The 14155-nt window shown below is 45.7% G+C and overlaps 2 protein-coding genes across 3 annotated transcripts in view; both read right to left on the reverse strand.

Annotated features, from left to right (window-relative positions):
* CCDC32 (coiled-coil domain containing 32) overlaps positions 1 to 14155 on the reverse strand; it is a 375634-nt gene that overhangs the window by 156339 nt on the left and 205140 nt on the right. The window lies entirely within an intron of this gene.
* The window catches only part of RMDN3 (regulator of microtubule dynamics 3), a 230910-nt gene that overhangs the window by 11615 nt on the left and 205140 nt on the right, over positions 1 to 14155 (reverse strand). Inside the window, exons 2-5 of one of the 2 annotated variants that reach the window (XM_076004256.1) lie at positions 9357 to 9380; positions 8807 to 9000; positions 7461 to 7653; positions 6914 to 7057 (exon numbers count right to left, since the gene is read on the reverse strand). In XM_076004256.1, coding sequence (XP_075860371.1) covers positions 6914 to 7057; positions 7461 to 7653; positions 8807 to 8993 — 524 coding nt within the window. In that variant the 5' untranslated portion in view covers positions 8994 to 9000; positions 9357 to 9380. Of the gene's footprint in view, positions 1 to 6913; positions 7058 to 7460; positions 7654 to 8806; positions 9001 to 9356; positions 9430 to 14155 lie in introns of those variants that run through there. The other variant, XM_012766437.3, reaches the window with a different exon arrangement.

Genomic DNA, 14155 nt, shown 5'->3' on the forward strand with positions numbered 1-14155 from the left:
GCTGGAGCTCACAGAGCCAAGGAGATGCAGAGGTCAGGAGGGGCCCTGCCGCCACCTACAGAGAGAGAGCTGGCAGAGCCCTCTGAGGCAGGGAGGCTCCACCCAGGCTGGCACAAAGAGGACTTTAATCGTACCTCAGCCTCACTTCAAGGACTTCTGCCTCACCTTCAGTCTCAAAACCCACTGCCTGGCATCAGCCCCATGGACTTCCAGGGTCTCAGGAGAAATTAAAATCATGTGCCAGCACTACTGCATTTATGCCATTCTCACACCTTCCGCCTCCCAGACTAGCACCCAACCCCTGGAGAAAACCACCCTTCTGTGGCCCTTTTGTTTAACATACCCTGATGCTTTTGCAATCTTCCAGGGTCAAGTGGGGACCTTTGAAAAGGCCCTTTGGACCTGTGCACTCAGGAGGAACACACTGTTCCCACAGTGGGCTGGAGACCCCAGGCTCCCTCTGAGCAAGGAGGCCCACCTATCCCACTCTGTTCCTTCAGGAAAGGCCACAGTCAAGGACATAGTTACACACACATCCCCTCTTAAGCTTCTTTCAACTCTGCCTAAGCCCCATTATAGGGGCTGAGTGTGAGCCATTCCAAGATGACCAGGCACATGGGCTCGGGCCCTAAGAGGCTGTCAGGGGTTGAGGAGATAAGACACAACCTAAATGAGGTGACAAATGGCCAAGAAAGAGTGAAGAGGAAGATGGTGCAGGCAGTCCCTCTTAGCCGGGCTCGCTGGGAAGGCTTGCTGGAGGAGCTAGTGATTTAAGACAAGTTGGGTTCTGACAGGAACCCAAGCTGTGTTTGGTACGGTGCCCGGGGAACAAGCTCACAGACAGGCACAATGATTCTGCCTCTGCCACATTCGGTAAATCTCCTGGGAGCACAAAGTTATTTTGTTTAGAAGAAAGTGTGAAGATAGCCTTCAGTGAAAGAGAGCAGCCCTTTCCTTCCTTTCCTCGCCCCAAGGCCCACATGTTCAAAGCCATCTCAGAGTTTGTGCACTTCTCCCAGAATTCTCCTTTGACCTATATGGCACTGACCACGGCAAAAAGAATCATTCACCATGGCCACTGCCCTAGCTAGCAGCTGGCTGAACCAGAGTATTGCACCACTACTGGCTTTAACATGTCACAGGATCAGTCACAGGGCTGAGCCTGCTGGAGCTATAATTAAGAAAATCCCAGCTGGGCATGGTGGTATGTACCTGTAGTCCCAGCTTCTCTGGAGGCTGAGTTGGGAGGATCAGCTGAGCCCAGCTCAAGATTACAGTGAACTATGATGCCACCACTACACTCCAGACTGGATGACAGAGCAAGGCCCTGTCTCTAAAAAAATTAAGAAAAAAAGAAAGCCACCCCTTCCCATCACAGGGGGCTGGCCACCCTGCCCTGCTCCTGTGACCTTGGGAACCCTAGTGAGCTCCCAAACAGCAAAGGACCCACAAGCATTTCTGGTTAAGCACTCTGGCTCTCACTGACCCCAGAAATTTGTACAACGTCTTTTTTTTTTTTTTTTTTTGAGACAGAGTCTTGCTTTGTTGCCCAGGCTAGAGTGAGTGCCGTGGCGTCAGCCTAGCTCAGCAACCTCAAACTCCTAGGCTCAAGTTATCCTCCTGCCTCAGCCTCCCGAGTAGCTGGGACTACAGGCATGCACCACCATGCCTGGCTAATTTTTTCTATATATATTAGTTGACCAATTAATTTCTTCCTATTTATAGTAGAGATGGGGTCTCACTCTTGCTCAGGCTGGTTTCAAACTCCTGACCTTGAGCAATCCGCTCGCCTCAGCCTCCCAGAGTGCTAGGATTACAGGCGTGAGCTACCTCGCCCGGCCTGTACAACTCCTTTAAATCATCGTTAAGGGTCTTGAGTTCTACATCCTGATCTTGGGCAGAGCTGTGACCTCTCCCGTACCCCCTTACAAAGTTCAAACATCAATTCCCCACCCAAGAGACCTGCTTCCTTGAGTTGCAGAGATGCTCTTTAAGTCTCAGTGCCCACTATCAACTACTTAATTCCTCCTCCTCTTCAATTCAAATGTGTCAAGTATGAATTTCATTTTTCCCCCTCCTTAACACAGCCTCTGAAATTGTCTCCTGGCCCAGAGCCATTTAGGTAAATTAAACAGAAAAGGGCAACTTCTGCTAGCCCTCGAGAATACAGATAACAGGGGTCGGACAACCCAGGCAATGGTAGTTACAAATGGAGGGCTAGAGGGTTTCACCAAGACTTCCCTTATTTCAGCAGGCACCTGAGGAGTAATCAAATCCAGCACTGGTGACCAATGGCAGTGATACGGAATCAGAGAGTGCAGTCACATGCTACATATACATGTTTCAGTCAAGGATGGACTGCGTATAAAATAGCGATTGCTGCGCCAGGCACGGTCACTCACGCCTGTAATCCTAGCACTCTGGGAGGCCGAGGTGGGCAGATCGCTCAAGGTCAGGAGTTCGAAACTAGCCCGAGCAACAGTGAGACCCCTTCTAAAAATAGAAAGAAATTAATTGGCCAGCTAAAAATATATAGAAAAAATTAGCTGGGCATGCTGGCACATGCCTGTAGTCCCAGCTACTCAGGTGGCTGAGGCAGAAGGATTGCTGAAGCCCAGGAGTTTGAGGTTGCTGTGAGCTAGACTGATGCCACAGCACTCTAGCCAGGGCAACAGAGTGAGACTCTGCCTAAAAAAAAAAAAAAAAAAAAAAAATAGCGATTGCATAAAATCATAATGGAGCTGAAAATTTCTATCACCTAGTATTTAATATACTTTTTGTCATTATTTTAGAATATATTCCAACTTATTAAAAAAGTTAACTATAAAACACCCTCAGGCAGGTCCTCAGGAGGTATTCCAGAAGAAGTCATTGTTATCATAGGAGATGACAGCTACATGGGTGTTATTGCCCCTGAAGACCTTCCAGTGGGACAAGATATGGACGTGGAAGACAGTGATATTGATCATCCTGACCCTGTCCAGGCCTAGGTTAACATATGTGTGTGTGTTTGTTTTGAGACAGAGTCTCTCTTTGTTGCTGGGGCACGAGGGCAGTGCCATGATCATAGCTCACTGCAACTTCAGAGTCCTGGGTTCAAATGATCCTCCTGCCTCAGCCTCCTGAGTAGCTGGGGCTATAAGCAATAGGCACACACCATGATGCCCAGGTAATTTTTCTATTTTTGTAGAGATGGTGTCTCGCTATGTTGTTGAGACTGGTCTCGAACTCCTGACCCCAGGCAATCCTCCTGCCTTGGCCTACTAAAATGCTAGGATTACAGGAATGAGCCACCGTTTTCAGCCTATGTCTCTGTTTTTAATGAAAGAAATTTTAAAAAGTTTTTAAAACTTTTAAGTTTATAAAGTAAAAAAGTTACAGTAAGCTAAGGTTTATTACTGAAGTGTTTTTTTTGTGTGTGTGTGTGTGTGTTTTTTTTTGAGACAGAGTCTCACTGTGTTACCTGGGCTAGAATGCCACGATGTCAGCCTAGCTCACAGCAACCTCAAATTCCCGGGCTCGAGAAATCCTTCTGCCTCAGCCTCCCCAGTAGGTGGGACTACAGGCATGCGCCACCATAACCAGCTAATTTTTCCTATATATTTTTAGTTAGCCAATTAATTTCTTTCTTTCTTTCTTTCTTTCTTTCTTTCTTTCTTTCTTTTTTCCAAGACAGAGTCTCGCTCTGTTGCCCAGGCTAGAGTGAGTGCCGTGGTGTCAGCCTAGCTCACAGCAACCTCAAACTCCTGGGCTCCAACAATCCTTCTGCCTCAGCCTCCCATGCTTGGGACTACAAGCATGCACCACCATGCCCGGCTAATTTTTTCTATATTTATTAGTTGGCCAATTAATTTATTTCTATTTATAGTAGAGACAGGGTCTCGCTCTTGCTCAGGCTGGTTTTGAACTCCTGACCTTAAGCAATCTGCCCACCTCAGCCTCCCAGAGTGCTAGGATTACAGGCGTGAGCCACTGTGCCTGGCCAAGAAAAATACTTTTTATGAATTTAAGGTAGCCTAAGTGTACAGGTAATGTCCTAGGCCTTCACATTCACTCACCACTCACTCACTGACTCACCCAGAGCAACTTCCAGTCCTACAAGGTTCATTAGTGGTAAGTGCGTTATGCAGGTGTACCATTTTTTTTTTTTTGAGACAGAGTCTTGCTTTGTTGCCCAGGCTAGAGCGAGTGCCGTGGCATCACCCTAGCTCACAGCAACCTCAAACTCCTGGGCTCAAGCAATCCTTCTGCCTCAGGCTCCTGAGTAGCTGGGACTATAAGCATGTGACACCATGCCTGGCTAATTTTTTCTATATATATTAGTTGGCCAATTAATTTCTTTCTATTTATAGTAGAGACGGGGTCTCACTCTTGCTCAGGCTGGTTTTGAACTCCTGATCTCAAGCAATCTGCCACCCTCAGCCTCCCAGAGTGCTAAAGGTGTACCATTTTTTAACTTTTATTTTTTGGGCCGGGCGCTGTGGCTCACGCCTGTAATCCTAGCTCTTGGGAGGCCGAGGCGGGCGGATTGCTCAAGGTCAGGAGTTCAAAACCAGCCTGAGCAAGAGTGAGACCCCGTCTCTACTATAAATACAAAGAAATTAATTGGCCAACTGATATATATATAAAAAATTAGCCGGGCATGGTGGCGCATGCCTGTAGTCCCAGCTACCCGGGAGGCTGAGGCAGAAGGATCACTCGAGCCCAGGAGTTTGAGGTTGCTGTGAGCTAGGCTGACGCCACGGCACTCACTCTAGCCTGGGCAACAAAGTGAGACTCTGTCTCAAAAAAAAAAAAAAAACTTTTATTTTTTGTAGAAACAGGGTCTATGTTGCCCCAGTATGGCCTCAAACTCCTGGGCTCAAGCAATCCTCAGCCTTCCAAGTAGTGCTACCACATTCAGCTCATTTTTTAAATCTTTTATACTGTAACTTTTATAAGTTTAGAAATACAAATACTTACCATTATGTTATAACTGCCTACAATATTCAGTACAGTAACATGCTACACAGGTTAGTAGTCTAGGAGCAATAGGCTAGACCATAGAACCTAGGTGTGCAGTAGGCTATCCCACCTAGGTTTGTGTAAGTACAATCTATGATGTTCGCCTGACAACAAAATCACCTAACGACACATTTCTCAGAATGTATCCCTGTTAAGTGACACATGACTATAACATTATTCTTAATTTTCTTAGAAAACCAAACAAAGAGAAGAGAACATAATAGCCCAAACAAGTAAACAAGGCTGCAGTTCCTGAGTAAGATGTGCTGAACAAACTGTACCGCCATGCCTCAGGCCCTCCCTGGGCAGTAAGCTGCAGCTGCTTAGTCAAACGGAAGAACTCCAAAGGGCTACATGCTACATATCTTCCTGCTGGAGTCCTCACATGCCCTGATGACCAAGCTATGCCTCAGATCATAGATCCTCACACCCCTACAGATGAGCCCAGCTGTCAGGAGAATGGGACTCAGTGTCAGACAGGCTAAGTCTGCACTGGATCACTGTACAGCCCTGGTCTGGGCATCAAACCCCACTAAGCTTCAAGTTCCCCACCAGAAACAGAAAAGCAGTATCCACGTCACAGGGTTAACTGAAGAAATACCCCTAAAGTGCTTGGCATGGTATACGTCAGAAGGAAAGACTAAATGGTAGGTGGTATTATGAGGTGTTTCAGCTAAAGAGGGACAATCCACAAAGATTATCCTCAAATGGCTGATTTTTACTTCTAGTTTCCATGTGCATGTTTATAGCTAATTCCTCTGACCTGGCATATGCTTGGCTGTTCACTGCACCAACCTTTTCCTTGAGGAGAAAGAAAGGTTGGATAAGGAGAGATTAGCCTTCGTATCTCATGCTGGCTATCGCACACTGGATGACGACAGCTAGCAGCAGACAAGAGCAGATACTGCCACTGACAGCATCAGACTCTGTCCTTGGGACCAAAGTTTCAAAGTGGTGCTAGTGATTTAAAGTCAAAAAGCATTCAGCCTGACCAAACTTGGAGGCAGCTGTCCACCACACTCTGCCTCGCCTCACAGAAAGCCCTATGGTCAGGACTGCTGGGCCACTAAGAACTCAACATGGTCACCTCTCACTTACAAATATGCAAGAGAGCAGAAGCAGGGTTCCCCTGTGGGAAGAGGGTGATTCACAGAGGGGGAGCACACTTCACACTTAGAGATCTCTGCATACCCAGCTCAGCCACTCAAGGAAAGGAACAAAGTCATGAAATAATGCTTATAAAGTCCTTGTGATAACACAGGAAAATGCCCAAACTAATAAAAATATATAACAATTATGTAAAAAATAAACTCTCTAAGAAAATAACAGAAGGCCAGGCGCGGTGGCTCACGCCTGTAATCCTAGCACTCTGGGAGGCCAAGGCGGGAGGATCGCTCAAGGTCAGGAGTTCGAAACCATCATGAACAACAGCAAGACCCCGTCTCTACTAAAAAATAAAAAATTAATTGGGCAACTAAAAATATACAGAAAAAATTAGCCGGGCATGGTGGTACATGCCTGTAGTCCCAGCTACTCAGGAGACTGAGGCAGGAGAATCACTTGAGCCCAGGAGTTTGAGGTTGCTGTGAGCTAGGCTGATGCCAGGGCACTCTAGCCCAGGCAACAAAGTGAGACTCTGTCTCAAAAAAAAAAAAAAAAAAAAAAAAAGAAAGAAAGAAAAAGAAAATAACAGAGGCAAATAATAACCACTGTTAATTTCATTTGTCAGAATGGCATAAATTGGGGTGTTTTTTTTGGTTTCAAGCGTTCTGTATTTTATTTATTTATACTTTACCTTATTCCCAAAATTATTTACGGTAGCTTGGTTTGAATTTTCCATTGATAAATAATACCTTTACAAAACACAACCTGGCTGCAGCCATAGATGCCTCCAGGAGAGACAACTCACCCCCCTTCACTCTCCGCATCTGTAAACGTGGCTCCTGAGGAGGCCGTGAAGTAGACAGAGCTGGAGCCGGTGGAGTCGCTCCTCTCCCGGGCAAACGGGAACCTTCGTCGCCGAGCCACTCTTTGGTTCTCTTCCATGTGGGATCTGGAAAGCAGGCCCCATTCCAGAGAGTACCATTAGGCTCCATCCAGCTTGTCTTTTCCCTTTCTATGGGGGAGCTTCTTACTACTGCTCCTCATTAAAGGGCCAAAAGCAGAGAATATCCTGGGTCTCTACCCTTCGGAGGTCAAGAAGAGCAGCTCCCTGAGCCCAGACTACATAGGCAGAACAAAGTTTCAGCTGCCACAGACCATGGGCCCAGAAGCTGCAAGGAGCTTACACAAGGCCAGGTACCAAACATACAGCTTCCCCTCAAGTTAGGTTAGAAGGTATAAAACTGGTTTGAGACAGACATCAAAGGCCAGAACACACTTCAACTGAAAAAGCTATAAGGGCAGGGAAGAGTTGAGGGTGGGGGCCAAGCAGGAGAGGAGGCTGCATTACTCACCGGACCTCCCCAACAATCTCCCCAGCAAGCCCTTGCAGGCTACTCCTCAGCTCTTCCACTTCCCGCCGCAGTGCCACAAGACTGGTCAGCACAAAGTCCAGGCGGTCCAGCACCTTCTCCTGCCCTTCCTGTGGAAGGCTGGGCAGCACCGCAGCATCTCCAGCCTCACCTGGGACTGCCCGCAGCAGCATCACTGAGGGAAGGGGAACAGGAGACAGTGACACCCACGGGATATAAGGAGGAAAAGATCTCACACCTAGAATTCAAGAACACTTGCTTCTCAATGGAGTTCCATTTATAGAGAAGACCCTTGGGGCTCAGATAGCATATGTTGACAGCTAAGTCATGGTAACAAGCTCCAAGTAACTATCCAGAAAAATATTCAAGAACATACAGTAAGAAAGATCCCTGGGAATGTGGCCACTTCCTCCCAACCTCAGTAGAAGAAATACTGCTAAGAAAATACAAACAAATGAACAAAACACAAGAAAAGGGAAGGAATGACAAGCACATATGCAATACTAGGTTACCACCAGATTATAAAATGCTGACAATCAGTTGTAATATAAGGTGATAACTCTTTGAAAACTCTTCCAAAACAAACTTTTCCAAACCATCTAACATTAGTAATCAGAGAAAACACTCATTTCCAATTAACATAGGGGTGAGATAATCTAACCACTCCCTATCACACAAAGATGAGAGGAGTGGTTTGAATAAGCCCTAAATGCTTTGCTCAAACAAGTTAATCTGAAAGTTTTGCAAAACTGAAAGCACTACCCATTTCAGCTGTGGCTGGCTTCCAGTCACATTCAGCTTCAGCTGAAGTATGCTCCCAGCCTTGTGCTGTGGAAAGTCTACTGGACCAGGTGCCCAGGCCCCAACTCTGCCACTTACTCTGTGACAATCTCAGGAAAGTTACACAATCATTTTGAATCTCAGTTTCCTCATAAGAAGGATAATAAAACTTGGATTAGATAGTCTCCAAGTTCTTTCGAGTTCTAATATGTATATGTAAACCTCATGACTTTTAATCCCTACAAGATTATTATTCCTTTTGTCTTTTGGATTTTTCCTCTATTTATTATACACCTCACCCAAGGAAGTGCCTTTAATACACATATAGCACTACTGTAGCCAGAACTAAAAGTGAAAGCTAAATAGTCTTTTCAGAATTTCCTAGGAATACAGGGAAAGAGTAGAGAAAACGAAGAAAGCCTTTTCAATAAGCTTTCCAAAAAAGTGAAGCCCTCAGGCACCCCCCTCCCACAGGCTCTACCAAAAGCAGCCTGGACCCCAGGCCCATTAGTGGGCTGTGATCGCGGTCTCAGGAGATGGTCTCCTACCCTGGCGTCCGGGCTCTGAAGTCTGCGTGTAGTCCAGGGAGTTGGGCAAGCTCTGGCTCCGGCCATGGCGCTGGGTCCGTTTCCATCGCCGGCTGTAAAGGACGCACAGGAATCCAAGGCCAGCGGCGGTGCCCAGCAGCAGTCCCAGACCCGCGCGGGCACCGCCCAGGGACCCCAGCCTAGACATGCTGCACCTGTAGCCCGCGTAAGCCACGAGCGGGCGAGCGGGGGGAGATTCATGAGCCTGGTAAACTCACCCCCCAAGGCCGAACCCTGCCTAGACCCTGACTACACTCACCCCAATCTGGACCCTAGGGATTCCTCCAGCCCCCTGGGCCTGACTACCTCGTCTCTCACGCAGCCTGGACGTAGCCTCTCCTCCAGCCCACGCCCGACCCGGTTCACTGAATCCAGCTTCTGAGCTCTCAGCCCCCACCTCAGCTTCACCACACTGCAGACAACAACCCCGCTACTCTGACTGCAAACTCCTGGCTTCCCCCGTGTCCCCGAAGACGCTCTGGCCTGGCAGGAGAGCAACCTGGACCCTTACCCGGCCGCCAGCCACCATGGCAGCAGACGCCGCAGCCTGTCAATAACCGTGACGTCAGTCAGACGGCGCCACGGGCTCTGAGCACCGCAAGAAGGCGCGGTGAGATGACCACACAGGCTCCGCCTCCGGCCCCTGCTGCCCTCGGGGGACGGGGCCGCGGGCACTCCAGAGGGGCGGAGCCAGCAGCGAGCGGGAAAGGGGAACCGGGAAGCCGGGAGAAGGGAGCAAAAAAAGCCAGAAATCTGAGAGGTTTCTTGAGCCAAACACTCGAACTGTAACCCCCATCTCTCAGGTCTGGCCAGCTGAGATTCCATTTCCCTCTACTCACACCAGCTTGCTGCTCCCGGAATAGGCTCAGCGTACTCACGCTTTCTAGTTTGGCTTGACCCCTTCTCTACCAGGAAAACCACCTTTCCTTGACACTGTCATGGTTCAGACTTCTTTCATTTTGGCTTAATTTAATCGTTTATAGATGTTTTACTCAAACCATGTACTAAGCCCCAACAATAGCGCCTTTGAAAATAGCGCTGAGATCAAATGAGAACAGATAAATTATTGCTTATCCACAAGAGATCCACGATTCCCCAGGGCCAGCATCTGCCAGCTGACGCTTAAATTATAGATGCACACCCAGCACTAAAAAATCTTAAAACTAACTTTCTCGTTTTTACATTAACCAGGGACAGGTTAATGTAAACTTTTTCTATTCCAGAATAGATAGAATCTTTGAAATTTATTTATCTGATGATAACGTTTTTAAACATTTGGTTGAGAACCATTTCAGGTTTTAATTTGTTTTCAGTCTGTGTTGATCAGTTTTTCTGTGTCCATTAGTGACCCATAGATTCTTTTATAATTCCATTTTACTGTTGTCATTTTATACAACTTCTTGTATTTTTGGAGACTAAAGAGACTATGTGTTCTGATAAGGTGAATCTTCATCAATGTCAAAAAAGAAAGAAAGAAGTATAAAAACAAAAAAATATAAAAAAATAAAATAAAGAGACTATGATTTTATGGACTATGATTCTATTTTATTGTCAACTTATTTTTTTTTTAGTCAGGGTCTCACTGTGTTGCCCAGGCTGGAGTACAGTGGCATCATCATAGCTCACTACAACATCAAACTTCTGGGCTCAAGCAATACTTCTGCCTCGGCCTCCCAAGTGGCTGGGACTATAGGTGTGCACCATCACACCCAGCTAAGTTTTAAAATTTTTTGTAGAAGTCAAGGACAAAGCTAATAGCCAGACATGCCGTGATCTCTGCCCTTGTCTAGCTTTCACATATGCTATCTGTTGCTTTATTTCTTGTTGTTTGTTCCACTTGTAAAATGTCTTTCATTTTCTGTCTAGGTTAAAGCTAAACTGAATCTATAGCTTTAAATAAATCAAGATCCTAAACTCTCTAGCTTAAAGGTAAATGAAGTACACTAGTTTACCTACTGAACCTTTGCCTATTATATCCCTAGAACCTTCTAGAACACTCTACCTTTTACCCTCTGCTTGGCAGATACAGCCACCACAACCCCTCCTATGATGCTGTTTGAATAAATTTGTAAATCATTTTTTTAAAAAAGGAGGGTGGGTTGTAGAGATGCTATCTCATTATGTTGCTTAGGCTGGTCTCAAACTCCTGGCCTCTAGGGATACACTCCTGCCTTGGCTTCTCATACTGTTGGGATTATAGGTGTGAGCCACTGCTCCTGGCCTAACATTTCTTAAGAGTTAAAGTTTAGGCCAGGCACAGTGGCTCACACCTGTAATCCTAGCACTCTGGAGAGGCTTAGGCAGGAGGATTGCTTGAGCTGGGACCACAGGCATACACCACCATGCCTGGCTAATTTTTTCTATACATATTAGTTGGCCAATTAATTTCTTTCTATTTATAGTAGAGACGGGGTCTCGCTCTTGCTCAGGCTGGTTTCGAACTCCTAACCTCAAGCAATCCGCCTACCTCGGCCTCCCAGAGAGCTAGGATTACAGGTGTGAGCCACTGTGCCCAGCCTTATTTACCTTTTAATTGTGAGATATTTTACACATATAAGAATATGTTTGATGTATATGTGCATATACATTGTAAAGAAGCACTATAAGTGCATTGAGGTACCTACCACAACAGTTTAAGGAATAGATACTTCACCAATACCTCCTACTCATTTTTATTTTTTTAATCTTTTTTTATTTTTGGCATCCCAGATAGGACTCAAAATTCCTACTCATTTTTAAAGATTCAGTTCAATTAGTCACTTTTGAGATACACTAAGGGATTAACTATGATTGTTTTGGTGGTGAGAAAAGAGTGTTTTTAATATCTTTTTCCAGTATTTTTTCTCACTTTTCTATAATAAACATGTAACACTTGTGTAATAAAAAATATTAACTTTATTTTTGAGGAAATAAAAGCTCATTTCCTTCCCAGATCACCACCTTGGTGGAATGAATCTTTTTATCTTTCTTTGTTCCTGAGGCCGTTACCTCTATTACACTTGGCTCTGTGATTATTTGCTTTCTAGTCTGTCTACCCCACGGGACTGCTCACTCTTCCAGGATGGGGTTCATGCCTGCTTCATCTCCATGTCCCCTGTGCCTAGCACAGCTCGGATGCAAAAGCCATCCATAAAAGCTGAATGGGGGAAGGAAGAAGAGAAGGAATGACTAACACCCAGGCCCTGCCACTTTGACAGTGCTTTCTCAGATGTGATGGAAAGCTCATTTGCAGAACAATTTCTCCTCTCTACCAGGGGAGGCAGCTCTGCTAGATAAACTGATTGTGGTGAGAGACTAGGCCAGATGGACAGACTAAACGGGGGAATTCATTTCCCCCTGGATATTAAAGATGTTATCTGGCAGGCGTGTGGCTGCCAGGGCAATCAGCAGCGTGGTAGGTGGTTGTGGATGGAGCTCTGTATCTTATGCTGCATCTGCAGACCAGTTTTGCAAATGGAATAAAACCGTGGCAGCCTGAGATATGTCCTTCCTTCCCCTCCCCTCTCTTTCCCACCCGCTCCAGAGCCCAGCATGAGAGAGGTGAGCACAGCAGATCTCAAACTTCTGTCCTACCCTCTGTCCAGAACATCTGCCTCAACTGGCTCTTCCAAGAAAGGTGACAAGTCAAATGCCTTGAGATTGTAGCCTTACCCCTTGTGTATAATGTCTAAGGTTCTTGATGCTTTAAAAAGTAGTTTTTGGCCAGACATGGTGGCACATGCCTGTAGTCCCAGCTACTTGGGAGGCTGAGGTAGGAGAATTATTCAATAATGCCACCGAACTGTAGCTGGGCAACAGAGAAAGACCCTGTCTCAAATAAATTAATTAAAAATAAAAAGTTCTAGGCCAGGCGCGGTGGCTCACGCCTGTAATCCTAGCACTCTGGGAGGCCGAGGCGGGCGGATTGCTCAAGGTCAGGAGTTCAAAACCAGCCTGAGCGAGACCCCGTCTCTACCATAAAAATAGAAAGAAATTAATTGGTCAACTAATATATATAATATAAAAAAATCAGCCGGGCATGGTGGCTCGTGCCTGTAGTCCCAGCTACTCGGGAGGCTGAGGCAGCAGGATCGCTTGAGCCCAGGAGTTTGAGGTTGCTGTGAGCTAGGCTGACGCCACGGCACTCACTCTAGCCTAGGCAAGAAAGCGAGACTCTGTCTCAAAAAAAAAAAAATAAATAAAAAATAAAATAAAATAAAAAGTTCTTAGTTTTAAAAGCTGTTATTAAATACTTAGTGGCTATAAAAGAATATTAATAATGCATGTATACAATTAAGAATACATTTGAGCTGGGCGAGGTGCCTCACGCCTGTAATCCTAGCACTCTGGGAGGCCGAGGCGGGCGGATTGCCTGAGGTCAGGAGTTCGAAACCAGCCTGAGCAAGAGCGAGACCCCATTTCTACTAAAACTAGAAAGAAATTAATTGGCCAACTAATAATATATAGAAAAAATTAGCCAGATATGGTGGCACATGCCTGTAGTCTCAGCTACTTGGGAGGCTGAGGCAGAAGGATCACTTGAGCCCAGGAGTTTGAGGTTGCTGTGAGTTAGGCTGATGCCACGGCACTCTAGCCTGGGCAACAGAGTGAGACTCTGTCTATAAAAAAAAAAGAATACATTTATAAGACTTTACACTTTTACACTCACCTCCTAGTGTAAGAAAGAGAACATCACATCTTCTGCATGTTCCTCCATATTGCATCCCTTTCCAGAGGTAACTATTAATAGTAACTGCTCCCCAAATATTATATTTATCATTCTCTTGCTTTTCTTTATAATCTGACCAAGTTTTTATCCCTAAACAAGATATTGTTTAGTTTTGTATGTTTGTGAGCTCTAATTAGAATTATTCTATATTTTTTCTAAGCTTTGCTTTTTCACTCAGCATTTTCATTGTTATACAATTTCTATTGTATGGCTCTACCAGAAACCTTTTTTTTCTTGTTTGAGACAGAACCTTGCTCTGTTGCCCAGGCTAGAGTGCCATGGCATCAGCCTAGCTCACAGCAACCTCAAACTCCTGGGATCAAGCGATCCTCCTGCCTCAGCTTCCCGAGTAAGTGGGACTACAGGTGCATGCCACCACACCCAGCTAATTTTTTCTATTTTTAGTTACTCAGCTATTTTTTTTTCTATTTTTTAGTAGAGACAGGGTCTCACTCTTGCTCAAGCTGGTCTCGAACTCCTGACCTCAAGCGATCCTGCTGCATCAGCCCACCAGAAACTTTTAATCTAGTCTACTTTTGATCAATATAAGGGCTGTTTCCAGTTTTTTGCTAATTACAGTGCTGATATGAACATGCTTGTAC

This window comes from Microcebus murinus, chromosome 6 (genome assembly GCF_040939455.1).
Source record: "Microcebus murinus isolate Inina chromosome 6, M.murinus_Inina_mat1.0, whole genome shotgun sequence".
Classification (NCBI taxonomy): domain Eukaryota; kingdom Metazoa; phylum Chordata; class Mammalia; order Primates; family Cheirogaleidae; genus Microcebus; species Microcebus murinus.